We start from the raw sequence: 19426 nt of genomic DNA on the forward strand, positions 1-19426 counted from the left end.
TGTGGGCAGCCTCTGTAGATAGATTTGGTGAGATTCTGGTATGGTGAGGAGATGGCGATCTTCCTGTTGGAAAGGTAACTTTCTGTACACTTGTATAAGTTAGCATTAGCATAGGCATATGATGCAAGAAAGCAAGCTTATTCAGCATCAGCCAAAAAAAAAAAAAACACACCACTCCCATTTCACCCCTCTGTTCGCTCGAAATACCTGTCCAGTTGAGCCTTAAATTTGTTTAGGTTATCAACTTCAACAACAAGTGATGGAAGTCAGTTCCACCAACCAACCACCCGCTGGCCAAAGGCAAATTTCCACACATCTATCCGACATCCGTCCTTCCTCAATTTGAATTTATGCCCTCTGAGCTGATTATTCTGAGCAAGATGAAGAATCCCATTGGCATTGAGCTAAGCTCAAACCGTTCAAAGCCTTATACACCTCTATCAGATCAACTCGCTGGTGCCTAGTCTCCAGACTCTGTAGTTTGGAAAACTTAAGCCTTTCTTCGTAAGAGCAACTCTTTGTTCCATTCACTAATCTTGTTGCCCTTCTCTGTACCCGTTCCAGCAGCTCTACATCCTTCTTGAAATGAGGCCTCCAGACCTGTATAGAGTACTCAAGATGTGGCCTAACCATTGCCTTATACAAGGGAATAATCACCTCCTTATCCCTGCGTAAAGTACCTACCCGGCAACCCAAAGGTCGCGGGTTCGATTCCCGCCTCGGGCTTGGATCAAAGTACCGCAAAAACCTTGGGAGGTGCAATATGGCCACAGAAGCCGATGCGCCAACAGCTACCAAATCAAAAAAAAAAAAAAAAAAAATCCTTATCCCTGCTAGAAAAATTCCTGTATATCATCGACAAGACACCATGAGCTACTCTTGCAGCTCGTCTGCACTGCTCAGAGAACTTCATATCTGCCTGCACAATTACCCCCAGGTTCTTTTCATTCTCCACCACTGTCAGTGTAGTACCACAGAGTTGATACGTTGCTCTGGGGTTACTGTTTCCCATATGTAGTACTTTACATTTGTCAATGTTAAACTTCATTTGCCACCTCTCAGCCCATCTGTTCAACCTTTCCAGATCTTGTTGCAGCAGCATAGCGTCAGTGGTGTCCTTAACGACCCTGCCAACCTTTGTATCATCTGCAAACTTGGACATTAAACTTGATATCCCATCATCAATATTCATAAACACCGAAAACAACAACGGACCCAACACTGAACCCTGAGGAACTCCACTAATAACATTAGTCCACGTTGAGCAGTGTCTATTGATTACCACTCTCTGTCTTCTGCCACTCAACCATCCCCTTATCCATAGCAGCAATTTGCCTCCAATGCCACACTGCTCCAATTTGTGCAGCAGTCTTCCATGTGCAACAGTATCAAAAGCCTTTCTAAGATCCAAATATATAATATCAAAGTTATTCCCTGCATCCAGTTCTTTTGTGACTACATCATAGTATCCAATCAAATTGGTCAGGCAAGACCGGCCCTTAACAAAACCATGCCGCGTCTGAGCTATAACTGAATTCTTGTCTAGATGATCCTGCAGTGCTTCTTTAACCAGTGCCTCCATTAATTTACCTGGAACAGAAGTTAAACTAACAGGTCTATAATTACTTGTGTCAGCCTTTGATCCTCCTTTGTGAATTGGGGTTACATTTGCACATCTCCAGTCTATGGGTACCTCCCCTGGGTCCAAAGAAGCTCTCATAATTATGGCTAGGGGTTTGCTTACTTCCTCTGCTACCTCCTTTAATATAACTGGATAGATCCCATCCACCCCAGGTGCCTTTTTTATGTTCATCCTCAACAATCTCTCCTCCACTTTCCTCTCAGTTATTACAAAATCATCCAGCTCACTGCCAATGTTTACTTTACCTACATCATTCTCCTTCCTGAATAACTCCTCATGCGTGAATGTAGATGCAAAATACTCGTTTAGATTGTTAGCCACCTGAGCAGGATCCTCAACTGTTGAACCATCAATATCCAGTGGACCAATCTGATTCATCCCTTTCCTTCTTGAGTTTAAATAGGTAAAGAACTCTTTTCTGTTTTTCTTTGCATCCTTTGCCAAGGGTTTTTCGTAGTCTGCCTTTGCCTGCCTAATCTCCTTTGTGACTTGGTTACAGACCAACTTATATCTATCATAGGCTTCCATGTCACCCATTAATTTGTATGTATCCCATGCATTGTTCTTCTCTGCCACATGTCTCATTAGTTCATCTGACATCCATTTAGGCCTAAACCTTGAACAATATTTCTTAGTTGGTATGTAAAGCCTGGTAGCCTCCAAGAGTAGTTCCTTGAATGCTTCCCATTCTGAGTTTGCTGTTGGTAACATCATCAGTTGGTCCCACTGTATAGAATTTAAATACTTTCTCAGACCATCATAGTCGCCTTTACGAAAACAAAAACCCTTCCCTTTACCTCTGATGGTAGTTACCTCCTTGAGTAAATCCCACTTCAACACACTGTGATCACTGCCACCTAGTGGTTCATTTATCTGCAGATTCTTAATGCATGAAGAATCACTACTGATAATCAGATCAAGAGTATTGCTCCCTCTTGTTGCCTCACGAACATGCTGATGTAGAAAACAATCATCCAATAAATCCACAAAAGCCTTGCTAGTGTGCGAGTGACCAACCCACAAATTCCAGTCAATATATGGGAAATTAAAATCCCCCATTATAAGACTCTCTGATTTACTGGCCCACTCTATTTCCCTGTACAATATCTTATTATACTCATCAAAGTCATTAGGCCTATAGCACACTCCTACTCTCAATTTTGATTTACCTATGCTTATGTCACACCAAACTGACTCGACACTGCCCTGTCCATCGATGTCGACTGGCTTCACTTCCTTGGACTTAATGTATTTCTTAACTAATAGCATAACCCCTTCTCTCCTCCTGTCCTGTCTATCCTTTCTATACACATTGTATTCCCCAAATTCCAGTTCCGCATTCCTTATATCTGTGTGACACCACGTCTCTGATATCCCAACAATATCTGCCATTGATGTTTTGAGCAATACCTCAAATTCATCAAATTTATTTACCAAACTCCTAGCATTGGTGTACACGCAGATATACATGCTCCTGTTTCTATTCTTGGCTGCCCTAACACAACCCATGTGTTTACTTGTACCGCAATGACTCCCAGCAGTCTCTGAAATATCCTGCATCTTGTTTTTCAGGCTTCTGCTCATTTCAATAGAAGCAGTGCAAGAATCACTTCCACCTCTGCCAGTGGCTACTGTTAATCTATTAGTCCTTGTATCCCCCCAACTAGCAGTTTTCTGACCTACCTAACTCTGCCTCGACAGCATCAGCAAAAATTCTTGCACCCTTTCTATTTAAGTGTATCCCATCCCTGTAGAAGCAATCTCTCCTGTTAACAAGTACAGTCCAGGCTGAAAAAAATTCTACCCCTTGAGCCTTGCACAGTTCCTCCAGGGCCGAATTGATCGACAAGGCTCTCATCATATACTCCCTCCTATCGTGTCTGGGCAGAATTGCAGACACTTTCAAATTCAACCGTGATTCACGGCTTTTTTTCAACGGTGACCTGTACTTGCTAAGTAATTCCACCGGTCTCCTACTCTTAATATCATTAGTGCCAACGTGTACAACTATATCACCTTTTGTGCCCTTAAAAGATGATATCCGCTCTACAACGTCATCAACTTTTGCCCCTGGCAGACATACCCTGGTCCTATTCCACCTATCCTTTTTACAAAGCATGTTCCCCGCTTCCCTGACAATAGAGTAACCGACAACTACTAGTTCCTTTGGGAGCAGCGCATTCTGCCTAGGTGGCTGCCTCTGTGTTGCCTGATGACCAAGTGCAAGCTCTGGCGTTGATGTGGGCGGCTGAGAGCTTGATGGGCCCCTCAATTTATTTCCTTCGAGGGCATCCACCCTGTCCTTCAAGCTCTCATGAAGGCCCATAACAACGCTGAGTTGTCGCCTGATTTCCTTGCACTCCTTACATCGTGCACACACAAAGACATCCCCCTTGGCAGTATCATGTCCCGTACCTGACTGCTCCGCAAACATCAAGCAAACAGTGCATTTTAAAAGACTGTGATTCAGAGGACAACTGCCCCCCTCAGTTCTCCCCTGAACCACAGCACTCCTATTAGCTTGATCCTTTTGCTTTGCTGCTCTGGTCTGAGTCATGATTCCGATTAAATTCAATAAAATTTCAAAACAAAATTAAATCCTTAAGTTATATCCCAAAACAGTTATAACGCTATATTTATTTTTTCGGTATCTAGTGTTTTCTACGAGTTCCCTTTATATAACTTCCGTATCACATATACCACTATTGTTATGTATTAATTATTTGTTACGATTAAGTCGTTATATATATATTTAAATATCATATTTATTTTAATTATCAGATATATATATATATATATATGAGTTAAAAGTACAATTTAATTGACAATAAAGTTTATCAAGATTAATAGATTTACTGATTAATTGACAATATTATATTATGCACTATACTACACTAAGCTTATGCTATCGTGTAAAAATGGCGGGAATTCACGAACAGTACTTCTACGCACTCGTAAGTATTGATTAGCTTACAAATCTCGCTGTCTCAATTTAGAATAAACTAAGGATCCTGACTAGGTCTATAATCTACTTATAGAAGATAATTTAATATAACAAGTGGTTAATAAATCGATTAAATTTGGTTAAAAAAAAAGACCTCTCGTTCAATTTGTAACATGTGGATTTGATACCGTTACCGATACTAAGTAATACCTACAAAATCTCTGTCTAAGTTAAACTTTAAACTAAGTATCGTAACTAGGAATATAAAGCTACTCTAGAAATAAGTTAATATGACAATTTAAGCTAATAAATCAGAAAATAAATCAGGAAAAACTTCTCTGTTCCTAGAGCGTCAAAGAGCTTCGTCCGCACAGCTACCCTCGTACTCAGTCTTATGGTTCAAGCCTCGAACTAAGTAATTAGCCAGTAAGTTGGCTGGTATGCGTGCCAGTCTTAGCCTGCAAAGAATGCTTGACCACCAAAGCATGTCAAAGGCCCCGGCAAAGTCAATGGTTATGAGGAGGAAGTACTTGTAATTAGTGCTGGCTGCAATTTGGGTTATTTGGTAGAGAGCATCCTCTGTGCAGCGTCCTGGGTGAAATCCATACTGTGAATTGGATTGTAGGCCAGCTTCTGTGTAGTGTGTGAGGAGTCTGGTATGGAGGAGGCGTTCAAGTAGCTTGCTCAATGTGGACAAGAGGGCAATGGGCCGGTATGAGTTAGTCTGTTCTGGAGGCTTTGATGGGTTTTTGAGTATTAACTTTAGTTCCTATTTTCCAGCTTTCTGGGAAGGATCCCTGGGTATTGAACAGGTTTAGCAGAAATTGTGGATTTATCTGGGCGACCTTTTTTAGTATTTCTGGTTCAATGCAATCCAGTCCTGGGGATTTTTTATCATTCATTTTGCCAAGGGCCTGCTGCAGTTCTTCAGTGTTAAATTCTTCCTCCACAGAGTCAATGTGGTAATTGTCATTATCTAGACAAATTTGCTGCTGTTGTGTTGTGAGATGATTGGCGTCACTGATAAAGAGAGTATCCAAGATCATGGATTGCTCCCATGACATTGTCATGATTCTTCGTGGTGTTATTGTGGAATGGACTACTACTCCTCTTGGCAGTTTGTTGATAGTAACCCGGTACACCACTCCCCAAGGGTCCGAGTTACCAGTGGTGGTAACCAGCCGCTCCCATGTAGTTCTTTTTCGCTGCCTGATCATGGAAGTGTATTGGTTCCTGGTCCTCTTGTAGTCCACATGAAGGGCTTCCACATCAGTAGCTGGCCAAGAGATGTGAGCTCTCTGAAAAGCTTTCCTCTTGTTATGAACAGTCCAGCGTAGGCATTAGAGTTCATGAGACCACCATGATACAGCACTTGGAAGAGATTTTTTCTTGGGCATAGATTAATTGCAGGAGAGGGTGATGATGTCAGTAACAAGCTTTTGATGCTGCTCGGGATTCAGGGAGAGGATATCAGAAGGGTGATCCATGATTCTTGACTGGAGAGAGGTGGTGAACAGCTCCCAATTGGCTTTGCTGATGGCATAGCGGTTGATATCATAGTGCGGAGTAGGAGTTGATTCTATATTTCTTGTGAGGCTGTATGTAATTGCTCTATGGTCAGAGGTGGTCCAGGCTTCATTGACCTGCCACCCCAGACACCTTACTTGAGATTGATCTTGTGGCAATTATGTCTATTGTAGACTCCCACGTAGTACTGGAGAATGTTGGGAGGTTATTTTATTAAATGGTGAGGTGGCTAGAAAGTCTTCCAAATGCCGCCCATTATGGCAACCAGGTCGGTCAGCTGTGAGGCTGTGCCAAGCAGGAGAACGACATTAACATCCGTCCCCAGGATGATTTTAGCATTAAGTAGTCAATAGCTGGACCGATGTCTTGACTGGGTCTACAATAGAGTGATATTAAATAGAACGCACCTAAGGGGCCAATTACATGGGCACACACTGCCCAAACTGTGCAGAGAGAGGAGATTTTGGTGACCATTATGTTCGGATTCCGGATGACTATGGCAGCCCAGGGAATATCTTCATCTGCTTGAATTATTTTATATGCGAGAGGATAGCCTCTAACTTTCTTGGAGTGGGTGTATGGTTCTTGCAGAAGTAATATATCAATGTTTTCTCCATCTGCCTTTTTCCTTATTTCCTCCGCTACTGCACGTGCTCACTGAGCATTAAGTTGTATAAATTTAATAACATTGTTGTTGAATGGTTTAGGCCTCACTACCATAGTCGGTTTTCAGTTGTTGATTTCTCTTTGCCTTGATAAATAGGTGCTGTCCCTGAATGAATGGCATGCATCCAGTTTTACTGCTTCGCAGTTTGCGCACACCGCAGCAGATGATTTGTTTGGGCAACTGCTATAATGATACCCTTTTTGGGAACAATGCCCACAGGTAGGTTCCGTCTGTGTGCATGTGTGGGTGATGTGCCCAAAACGACAGCATCTGAAACATTTAGGAACAGCCACATGTTCCTTGAAGTGGCTGCTCCAACCAATAAAGATCCTGTGTTGAAGGTTTAGTTGGTTCCACACTTTTGGAGAAAGATCCACTACCCAATTGCAGAGGTTGGGAGACTTTGACTTGGTGCAGTATTTTGGTTTTATGTGCTCCTTGTCTCTTTTTTTTTCTCGGGTCGAGTCTCGAATGTTCCTGTGTAAAATTTCTTCAGCGATACTTCTGGAGTAATTTCCCTTTCCAAGTCAAAAATAAGAATTGATGGGCCTTTCTTCTTGGGGTATTCTGCTGTTAGACTGAGGGAACTAATTCTAGGATTAGAAATGATTGCCTGGGCCTATTGTTTTGTTGCAGTCTCAATTATGACACCAGTGTTTTATAGTTTTCCTGATGGATTTTATTTTAGTTGTTTTTAAGTCGTGAGCAAGAGTTTTAACTGATTCGCTCGAGTCTAGCGATGAATTGTTTGTAGCTTTCAATAGGACAAGGTAAGGTTCTTTGAGAAGTGTTTTCTTCTGATGATGATCCGTTGGTTTCTTGGTGATAGTTGTATCCGTTGGAATCGTCCTCAGCACTTGGGCATATGTAAGGGGTGCTGTAGTATTTTCATTCACCCTTTTATCTAGAAAGGCGTCAAGTTTTGCTTTGGTTCTCTCGTGTTCCACGTTCAAATTTGATAGCACATGCTCCATTTTCGACCACACACGGATAATTTCTCCTCTAACTGCAGTAGTGATTCAATTATCCTTTTGGAGCATAATATCCTCCAGGTCCAGGCACAATGACAGTACCTGGTCCATGATGGTTCCATTTGGTAGTTGGGTAGTCATTGTTGGTTGTAATTATCTCTTCATTTTGGCCCATTCCTGAGTTTGTTTTTTGTTCCTCTTTGGTAGTCAGTTTCCTTGGACGCTTTTTATCAGCTGGTACGGGTCGCTGTCCTTCAGCATCTTCCTGGTCTTCCATGGAATGCGGCTCATTTCGGGTTTGCGTGAGGGCTACAGAGATCTCACCCTCAACGAATTGTTCCTCAAAGTCATAGTTGGTGTGTGAATATAACTTGATAATTATGACTTCCGATTTACGAGAGTTTGGATTAGTGGGGTTATTCCTACACAGGTGGTAAGTATAGTTCGCTAGGGGTAAAGTGATAGTTCAATTATCTCTGCCAATGTTTAGAGGCCGAGAAATGCAGCAGTATGAGAGTCAGCACATAGTAGAAAAATTGAAAGGACAGTTATTTCTGCAATATGACAGACTGAAATATTTTAACACGTTCAAAAGTTACACATGGGTTGGGAGAAATAAGTCAGATGCAAGAACACTTCAGTTAAAGCAGCTTGCTGGTCTGCAGTAATTAGCAGTCTTTGCTCCCATTCATTCAAAGTGTTGCAGTGGTAACTCACTCCCCTCAGTAGTGAGACATGGGAAACTATCCAGCTGTGCTTTGACCTCTTTTAGGTGGGGTTGTGATCACAATACATTTGTTAGTGTACAAGGTCACAACCTTGTACTGCGAAGCATTCCGTGGCCTGATTTAAACAATGAATAGCTGGCTGGGAAATTCAGTATTCAAAATTGCTAATAAAAATTTCCCTGGTCATTCCATAGTGATGCTTTCATCAGATTTTAGATACTCAGGACACTTGGGAATCACTGGATATCAAATACTTGACTTGGATTGAAAAATATAATAATAAACTGTCACTATTTCAGTATACCAGGTCTAGCCAACCCAGTCATTCTATGGGCCACCTTGACAAGCTACAATTTTCTGCTGGCCACACAAAATAAAACAATCTTTTAAAAATAAAAAATCAAATGCCATAAAAATTTATTTTGTTCATTCATTTTTACTATATATCTACATCAATGAGATATTTGCTTTTCTTGCAATCACTCAATTTTTAAAAATCTATTTCAATATTGATAGTGCCCATCTTAATTGATTTTACAGATTTGCATCTGTTATTGAAGCTCGAGATTTACTTTTAATAAATATCATTTTTGAAATGAAAGTGTCACAAATGTATGTGGCTCCAAAGGTGGTCACAATTTTTTTGTGCAAAAATTCTTAGTTGGGGATACTTTTCTGCTATCGCATACATATTGTAAAAGTTGATTTTTGATGTTGTTGCGTGAATGTGTTTTAATTTATTGTTGCACTGTAAATCAATAACTTCCATCTGCAGAATTTCTGGGACAGTGGAGATTTCAGTGTGAAATGGAGAACAAAATATCTCAAACACTTTATCATATTTTGCAAGTTCTGAGAAATTACGATCAAATGCTGCTGAAAGTTTTTTTTATTTCTTCGATGTACTTTGAGAAGTTGAGACGAAGTCATTATTTATCATACCTATTGCAGCTAGTAAATGATCTCCCACTGATGTAGTCAGTAGTGTAAAAATCACCTGGTGGCCGCAAAAAATGATATGGCGGGCTGCATGTGAGCCACATGTTGGCCAGGCCTCATAGGCGACTAGTGTAAAGAATGGTGTTGTTTTTTCGTCTCAAAGTCCTTTAAAATTGGGAGTTGATTGTAAACAACTGAATTCTCATGTCAGGTGTGACACCCAGTCGGTAACGATATATAGATTTTGTTTAAAAAAATAAGTAAAATTTGAAGTACCATTACAGAAATTATTAATGGATCCCTGGGAACTGTTCACTGATCCCAAGGGATCTGCAGAGCACAGTTTCGGAACCACTGGATTAAATTATTGATTGCGAATAACCTTGTGCAGCAACTAGAAGTTCACATCTGAATTTTTGTCAATCGGCGAACCTTGATGGCCATTAGTATTGAATCGACTGTCACAATTTTTCCTGAGTGGGTTATAAACATAATGATATGTTTATAATTTGGTGATGATATTTATTTAAAATGACATAACAAATTAGCTAGACCTGTGGATAATGGTGTCACCTCCATTGTGAGTTTGTCTGCTTCATTTTTCTCAGAGATGGAAATTGAATTCAGAGATTTTTAGCAATTTTCAAATTATTTTTAATGCCCACTTTGAAATATAACCCCATAGCCTTTTTCACTGTTAAACCATGAGTGGAGCAGACCAGACTACTCACACCCAAAAAATTCCTGAAAATGACAGTAGATTAAACTAACAAATATTTTTCTGTTAATGCCTACCAATACACTAATAGAAGGATACGATAATAATAGGTGCTTAATAAATAAATTTGTTAAATTTGAAGTATTCGTCAAATTAAATACCATTATAAAGGAAAGGAATAACACATACTTAGTTTCTGCAGTCTGTATGTACAGAAAGACCTCATACGTTAGAAGAGAGAAAGTTATTTTTATATGATTTGTATGACATCATGCAAGTAATGAACATTTAAATTCAAGAATAAAACACTGAACACTGTTCGTTTGTATTAAATTGCACTATGCACAATTCAGATTATTGACTACTAAATGTAGGAAAGACTATAAAAAAACAATTCCTTATATTTTACACTTGTTATATCAATTCACAGGGTATTGGAATTCTTCCAGTTTAAATTTCTGGATGCATGCACATTACTACATTCAGGAATGAGTGGTTATTTCAAAGCTTTGGAAATATTTCAGTTGGATGCGCTTTTGACATGTTTTTTTTTACATGTTTGTAACATGTTCTTTTGACATGTTTTTCCTTTCTTTTCACATAACCACAGGACAGGACAGGAGCAACTTGCATCCAATTAATCCACTCCAGAAATTTCCACTAAATCCCAATCCATAAGCCATAAATTGAAATGACAATACATTTCTGATCTCTGATGAGTTTACAGCTATGGTTAAGAAATGAAAGATGAATCATCATAACCTTGTTCCTGAAGCATTGTAAATCTGCCAGTGAGAGGACAGAAGAGTTACCACAGAATCTGGTTTTCAGTAACAGATGCTTATCCTATCTCAGACTTTTCAATGCTTGTAAGAAGACCAGTACCTCATTATTCTTATCTTCAGAAAGAGTTAACCAAATGTTAAATTTTTTTAAAACTTTGCAATTGTGCAAGATAAATGTTTCTTCGTGATTCTGTATTTCTTCTCAAATTTAAATGGAGAAAGTTGTACATTTGTTCAAGAAGCACTTTTTTGAAAAGTGTAAATTGAGTGGATGAGAACTGTCACTATACTATTCAGTTATTCCAGTGAGATGTAATCTTAAAAGCAAAAATGGATTTACAAACATCTTAATAGGTTAGAATTTTTCAACCTTTTAATAGCAACCTATCTCAACTTTGAAAAATTCTTGAGGCCCACCTATAAATTGTATATCCATAATCTACCATGACAGTATAATGGTCTCAACACTTACTGATTGTTAGGAGAAGTCTAGGTTCAGAACCGATTAGTGATTGGAGGAATTCCTACAAGCTTCTTCAGTTAAAGTTGTAGATAGTCACTCTTAGGGAGAGTAGTTTTCTCATGAGCTATTCTGGGTATTTTGGCCAATACTACATGAAAACTGGTATGAGAACATGCACTTGTACAAAAATAACACATTGACCAGTGCAAGGGTTTTGAGGGGGTTAGAGTGTAGTCCACCTAATCCTGTTGCCTGCAACTTTTTATATTAACCAAACAAAAGGTTATTGGAACTTATAGTACTTTAGTACTATAAGTTTTGTAGGTTGAAAATGCAAAAGATGCTTGTTGGTATGACCTGAATGATTTCACATAGGAGTTGGAACTAGTAAATAATGCAAGCTCTCTCAAATAAGTGTGGATTGATTAGAAGCAGTAGGAGACTGAAAGTCATCATCCATTTGACGATGACTGTGTAGACACAACTGTTGTTCATCTTTGGGCAGTAACTAGCAATCAAGAAGGATCACCACATTTCTCAGCTTTATTCAAATGCAAACCAAATTGCTATTTCTTTTGAGTGAGTGCAGGCAGTAATCAATCTCAAATACCAAAAAGATATGGGCTTGATGAATTCCCGTATGCTCACTGAAGAACTGAAACAAGAGTTGCTTGACTTTGCTTACAGTTACTGTTATATGAATGTCACAGTGACAGATTCCTACATTGCATTTTCACCAATTAAAGATTTATTTTCAAAGAAAATAAATTTTTTTTTTTTCCAACTCATAACTTGGTATGCCAGTAGTCTGGAAATAGGAGTCAAAGCACCACTCTCCCCACCTCTCAATAAATTAGCCTTCCTTGCTGCCTTCCTTGTCAATCACAATTACAAAAAGACCAATGAGCAACTAACAGAGAGACAGTATGTGTTGTTGAATGTCAAAACAGGGTTGATGTGATAAAACTTTATTGTAAGGAGTTTTATTCATATTCTTAAAAAAAAAAAAAGTTGTGTAAGTTGCACATATTGTCAAGATAATTTGTATATTGATACAAATCAGTGAAATATTACAACTTAACTTACATTACATTAAATTATATTACAATTTAATACACTCAGAGCAGTAGTTGTATGACTTCTTGTATAAATTTGGTAAATTGTAGACTTAGTTTGAGCCAGTGACTTTCCGTTATGAATTTCTTAGAAAAAAAGCATGCCATAAGGAATTTTGTATTCCTTATGGCATACAAAAGTCTGCTATCACCAAACAGAATGCATAGATAAGAAGTTGCCCAAATGGATTAACATTAAGTTCAAGTTTATTTAACTGTAACTTAAATATAATTGTATATGGAGAATCAATTCGTCATCCAATAACACTGTTCAGAGAATAAGTTTATTATTATTATTATTAGCCATATGGTGCAAGGAAGCCTAAGGCTTATGCTTCACCAGCCAAAACAAAAAAAAAATTCCCAAGTTACCCTGAAAGAAAGAGAGAGAGAGAGAAGTAGAAAGGAATCACCAAGAAAGAGAAGAATGGTGATATCCAGCTCAGGACCCTGGGTGTGCCAAGCCCATACTCACCAGATGTGAGCCCCTGGGTTGCTAGCGCCAAATTGAAACAAATTGATTTCACAAGCTAAACACACACAGTTCCAGTACATCTCGATATCATTGAAGGTAAAAAAGCAGATGGTTTGTAAGTTACAATGTGAGAACTGACCAGACACTTATGAAAAAAAAAAAAGAATTGATGTATAGTGAGTGGCCTTGGTCAGGTACTGCTTTGTCTCACACAAGGAGCATGAAATACAACAAATTGTGCCACATCGTGCTTGGCATGTTAAAAGTTCCTCATAGCAATGTCTAGTGAGAACATTTTGCTAGGTGGAAAAAAAAACAAACAATCAGTTCAGAAATTTTTCTGGTGAAGCTTTGGGAATGCTCTTGATAACCAAGTTTGGACAGCAGCACTATGTATAAACAAAATTTTGGTTCACCATTTGTGAAGCTGTACAGAATCTGTTACTGCACTTTTCTTGGAGCAATCATGATCATTTGATGTCTAACAGACAATCTAAACAGAAATACACTGACAGGAAAACATTAGATAAAATAATGTTTAAAAGCATACTGTACTGGTTAGTAAATGATCATATGTCTGTATTTTAATATTAAATGTGCATTTGGTCAGTGAAATTTTAAGTGCAGTGTGGACTTTCTATCATGAATTTCTAGGACAGAAGCTTGTTTCTTTGTTGCATGCTTTTTTTGAAAAAATCAGTTTTCCTCCCGACAACAAATACATAATCTCCAACTTTCGAAAATTAAAAGTCAGCAACTATGTGTTTGCCAAACAACAAAGGACCACACTCTGTATTGCTAGAGTTATGCTCACTTCTCTCTGGGATATTATGTACTGCATTCAGAATTCATCCCTGCTGGTTACACCTACCCAATAGTGAGTAGGCCCATTTATCTCTTAGAACAGCATGGATTCATCATGGCATGAACTCAGAGATATCAAAAGCATGCCACAGGGATGATGGCCCATGATGACTTGATTGCTTCTCTCAATTATTGCAAATTGGATGGTTGTGAATGTCTACTCTGAAGAACTTGTTCTCTCTCATCCAACAAGTTCTTAATTGGATTGAAGTCTGGTCACTGGGGAGGCCACTGCAGTGGGCTGAATTCACTGTCATTTTCTTGTTTCTTCACTGGTAATGAATCCTGGATCCATCACTTTCAACCTGAATTCAAATGTGAATCAATGTAGTGGAAGCATCCTGCTTCAAAAAAAAGTATAAGGCTGTGCTGTCAGCAGACAAAGCATTGGTGACTAGTTTTGGGGAAGAGTATGAATATTGCATCATACTGCAAACTTTTAAAATTCTCAATTTGCAGGAAACAACCTGTTCTATTGAGATGAAGTACTTTCTTTGCCATGGTCATGTACAGTGCAAGTGGTCCACGATCATCCTCCTTGCAGCATTGACTTCATACTTCATGTGAAGTTTCATTTGTTTGGCCCACTTAAACAGCAGCTTGTTGGTAAATTTGCCGCATAAAAAGACATGATTTTTATGCAGAAAGTTTGATGAAATTACGGAGCAAAAGTGTAAATATTTTTGAGAGAAAATGCTATGTTCAGGTCTGTTTCCTGCTTATACCTTCCCTTTTTTGCCTTACTTTGAGAAAGCTCAATGCAGCTGGGATTCTTCCTCTTGCTCGCATTGCACGCTTGATGGAGCATAAATTCAAATTGAGGAAAAACGGTTGCGGAATAGATGTGTGGAAATCTTCCTAGTTTATTCATTCAACTGCCATTTTCTGGAACAACCTTCCTTCACAAGTATTCCCTGAAAATTACAGTCTACGGAAGTTCAATTCTAATGTCAACAAATATCTTCTTTTGTCTTTTCAACCTCCAACCCAAGCACATCTGGCAAATTTTGCATTAGCCAGATAAATCCCGAGATTTCTCAGGATTTTCTTACCGCTGGCAGCAGACAACTGACTTTCATTTTACTTACATTTACTTATTGTACAGCAATGTCAGAACAATAGGATGCGTTCCTTTGTGCCGCCAATTACTTCTACTCTTTCTAAAGACATGGAGGTATCAATTAACTGCCAACTCTTAAACTACCTAGAAACCTTCCATCTGATCAACGTTTGACAGTATGGATTCCGTCAGTGTCGATCTACGGTGATATTCTGGCTTATGTTACCCGTATATGGACAGATTCAATGGAAAAGTTTGGTGAAACACAAGCAGTTGCTCTTGACATCTCAAAGGCTTTCGATCATGTTTGACATAAAGGTCTTCTAAACAAGTTTCCATATTATGGTTTGTCGACTGTTTTTTATAATTGGTTATCCAGTTTTCTCTCTGATCGCTCACTGAGGGTGATGGTAGATGGCTCTCTGTCTTCTAACCTCTCCACTAATGCTGGTGTCCTCCAAGGTTCAGTTCTTTTCCCCACTCTTTTCCTCTTGTATATTAATGACCTTCTTCCATTGACTGGAAATCCTATCCATAGTTTTGCCAATGATAGCACATTGCATTCCACTTTCCATTTTGAGAAACCTTGTCCTGCTCAATCAGATTCAACTTCTCGAAAATCTGCTACCAATTCCTTAAATGCCGATCTTCAGGTAATTCTCCAGTGGGGCAATGGCAACTTAGTTGATTTCAATCCTTCTAAAACTCAGTCTTGTCTTATATCTCGCAAAAAGGATTCTTCTGCTCCTATGCTTATCTTTAGTGACACTCCGATTTCTAGGCAAAATGATATATCTCTTTTGGGGATTACCCTGACTTCTAATCTCTCTTGGCACAAGCACATTACAAATATTGCTTCCTCTGCATCTAAAAAACTTGGTTTTCTCTTTCACTCTCGGCGTTACTTTTCTTCCAAACAGCTGCTCACTCTGTACAAATCGCAAATCCACCCTGCCATGGAATATTGTTCCCACATCTGGGGTGGTGCCCCCAAAACCTCTCTCAGGCTTCTTGATTCCATTCAGAAAAAGGCAGTTAGGTTAATTAATGACTCCTCTCTAATAGAGTTTCTCCACTCTGTCTCATAGACATATTGTTTCTGCTACTTTTCTACAGATACTTCCATGGACACTGTTCTTCTGAATTGGCTTCTATAATTCCCACTCTCTCTTTCAAAACAATCCGAATACATGTTGTCACCAGCCAACATCCATTTACTGTCCAACTTCAAACTCACAGAACCACCTTTTCATCTTCCTAGTTTATTCATTCAACTGCCGTTTTCTGGAACAACCTTCCTTCACAAGTATTCCCTGAAAATTACAGTCTACAGTAGTTCAATTCTAATGTCAACAAATATCTTCTTTTGTCTTTTCAACCTCCAACCCAAGCACATCTGGCAAATTTTGCATTAGCCAGATAAATCCCGAGATTTCTCAGGATTTTCTTACCGCTGGCAGCAGACAACTGACTTTCATTTTACTTACATTTACTTATTGTACAGCAATGTCAGAACAATAGCATGCGTTCCTTTGTGCCGCCAGTAAGCAAAATAAAATTTGCCAGCTTAAATGCTGGATACTGAAAGTGTTAACCAATTAGAAAACAATATCGAAAAATATTTCAGTGTCCTCTTGAACTGTGCCCATAAGCGACACTTACTTCGACTATCCACTTGTGGCGGCTGTGTGTCAGAATGTAGTTAGTTCACGATTATTGCTTGTGGCAGGAGGATACTGCTTGTGCATTCCACTTGATTTTTTTTAATTTTATATAATGAATAGTGAAGAGTGTTTTTCTGTTCCTTTCTTTTAGCTCAAGTGCAAATTTATTTAAAAAATCTGTATAGTTTTTGCATACTTTTTGGCATTCACAAGATAACTTGGGATAGCCCAAAAGGGTTAATTACTCCCATGTATTTTCTACTAAAAAATTTATAAAAAAACACAAACTGTATGATGAGTACTTGCATGATACATACTTTTAATCTGTAAAATAAAAAAGTGAATCTGTTATGGCACATTTTCAGTGAAAAATTGTTCCCGGAAGGGGTTAACTAAAATTCCCTCTGGCCATGGCAGCTGTTTACAGTATTTTTTAATCATAAGGCTTCTCTCTACCATAATGAACTTTTTAGGAGAGCTAATTTATATATGAACTTAAAGTAACCTGAATTAAAAATTAATAGTGAAAATTGGAATAAAATTATTTGTATGTTATTATGTTTGTTTATTTCTCTCTGCCTCTTTTTACTCTCCAGGAGATGCTCTGAATTCTTTCAGTTTTTCTCTGGGGTGTTCGAAAGGATCATTTGCTCGTGCCCCTGAGACAGCCCACCACAGCCGCTCACTCAGTGGTAGTTGGGTTTTTTATAACTTTGTTGGGGGTGGTCAGACCGGTACTGCTTTTCCCACTTCAGTTCAGAATCCAAATAAGGCTATAGTAACAATTAATGCCAGGACAACAGAGGTAATTTGGAATTTAATATACAAATTAAGATTTTTTTGTAAATGAAGTTTAATTTCCTTATTAATAGAAATTAAAGAATTTATATTAATAAGCATCAGATTTGAGGCATAGTTTCTGATTTTGGTTAATTTTATGATGACTTTAGGTTAAATTGAAATTTTAATTGAAAATTATTTTAATGGTGATCTGATGATATTGCTTAAATTTCTTCCTGAGTACTGCATGCAGTTCTTCAGGTCTCATTAATAACAGTGTAGAGCTGCTGGAACGAATACAGAGAAGGGGAACAAAGGGGGCCCCTTATCAAGAAAGTCTTCAGTTGGGTTTTATTGTTCAATTAGTAACTTAAGTTTTCAGTTCGAAATTGCAGCATCTAGAGAGAAGGCACCTGCAAGATGATCTGATTAAGGTGTTTAAGGAATTGAATGGATTGAGCAAGCTCAATGCTTGGTTAAGAATTTACTTTTTTGTTAAGTTTCTCTCAAGATTAATTTTCTTATAGCAAATGCATTTCCATAATGAGGGGCATTGTTTTAGCATTAGTAGTGGCAACTGATGTAAGAAGGCAAGCTATTTTGAGCTAACTTCTGTTTTGAGAGAAGCCAATTAATCACTTATGCCTGTAAGATTTCATTTTGTGACCTACATAAAGAAACTGCATATGCTTACCATTTCCTTCAGAGTTTATTGTGCAGTGTAATAAAAGGAGACAATGTGAACTATTAAAAAAAAAAAAAACAGCAAAAATAATTGAACTAAAAGTAGATAGTGTTTCTTAATTTAGATTTTACTCTAATAACCGCATTACACCACTCTGTGACATGCAAAAGATGATTATTAAAATGTAAGTCAACTTATACAAGCAAATGCATATTGCCAGTCAGTTGTCAGTTTGCAGAAAAATTTGATTTTGTAGTCAATTTTGTAATGACATTGTAACTGCGTCAAAATGGCACGATTTTTATGAGATTTTTCTTAGCTGACTTAATTCTGATATAATTATTATTGCTGGTATTAGTAATAGCAGTAATGGCAAATGATGCAAGGAAGCAACCTCATAGAGCATCAATATATCCAACCATTGCCCCACACAGTTTTTCAGTTCCAAACAAAAATTCAGAATCCAAAAGGTAACAAATAAAATAAAACTGCCCACCTCATTGGCTATCTCCTCTAGTAATATTTCTAATTCTTAAATTTATTCAAACTACCCACTTCCACAATATCAGATGGCAGTTTGTTCCAACAGTTAAATCTCTGCTTGAAAGCATATTTTTGAAGGTTTATCCTGTAGCCATTATTTTTCAGTTTATGTTCTTGTGGGTGTGTATGTGTTACCCAAGAAAGAGTATTAATACCATTCTTGTAACATTTACTCAATCTGTTTAAAGTGGGGCACTGTTATGGTGTTTGAATAGTAAAGACACTTATTTTTGCTGAAATTTTAGCTAAAAATATATTAGTAATAGATTCTTAAAAAGCAGGAATTTATGGATATGATAAAGGGAGAAAAGTGCTACTAAGATATGATTTAGCATTAACATTAATTGAGACATTTAATGCAAGAAAGCAGGCTTATACAGCATCATCCAAAAAAAAAAACCCTTCCCATTTCACCCATCCAGTCACTACAAATGTTTGTGTAGTTCACCCTTAAATTTATTTAAGTTATCAACTTCCACGACAACAGATGGAAGTCTGTTCCAGCAATCAACTACCTGCTGGCTAAAGGCAAACTTCCGCACATCTATTCTACAACTGCTTTCCTCAATTCGAATCTGTGTCCGCTCAGGTTCTTAATCTGAGCAAGCGAAGAATTAGCTTTAGCATTGAACCTGCTCAAGCCATTCTACGGTTTATGCATCTCAATCAGATCCTCAAAGGTACCTAGTCTCCAGACCCTGCAACTTGCAGAACTTAGCCTTTCTTGGTACAAGCACCCCTTTGTTCCTCTCACCAATCTTGTTGCCTTTCTTTGTACTCGTTCTAGCAACTCTGCATCCTCCTAAAATGAGGCCTTCATAGCTGTGTGCATTACTCAAGGTGTGGTCCATTGATA

The 19426-nt window shown here is 38.3% G+C and overlaps 1 protein-coding gene across 4 annotated transcripts in view; it reads left to right on the plus strand.

Annotated features, from left to right (window-relative positions):
• Pask (PAS domain containing serine/threonine kinase) overlaps positions 1-19426 on the plus strand; it is a 413885-nt gene that overhangs the window by 135311 nt on the left and 259148 nt on the right. For all 4 annotated transcript variants that reach the window (XM_090376045.1, XM_090376047.1, XM_090376046.1 and 1 more), the window contains one exon: positions 17159-17367. In XM_090376045.1, the coding sequence (XP_090232171.1) occupies positions 17159-17367 (209 nt within the window). The remainder of the gene's footprint in view (positions 1-17158; positions 17368-19426) is intronic.

The sequence above is a fragment of the Mastigoproctus giganteus genome, chromosome 6 (assembly GCF_048544385.1).
Source record: "Mastigoproctus giganteus isolate SK-2022 chromosome 6, ASM4854438v1, whole genome shotgun sequence".
Classification (NCBI taxonomy): Eukaryota; Metazoa; Arthropoda; class Arachnida; order Uropygi; family Thelyphonidae; genus Mastigoproctus; species Mastigoproctus giganteus.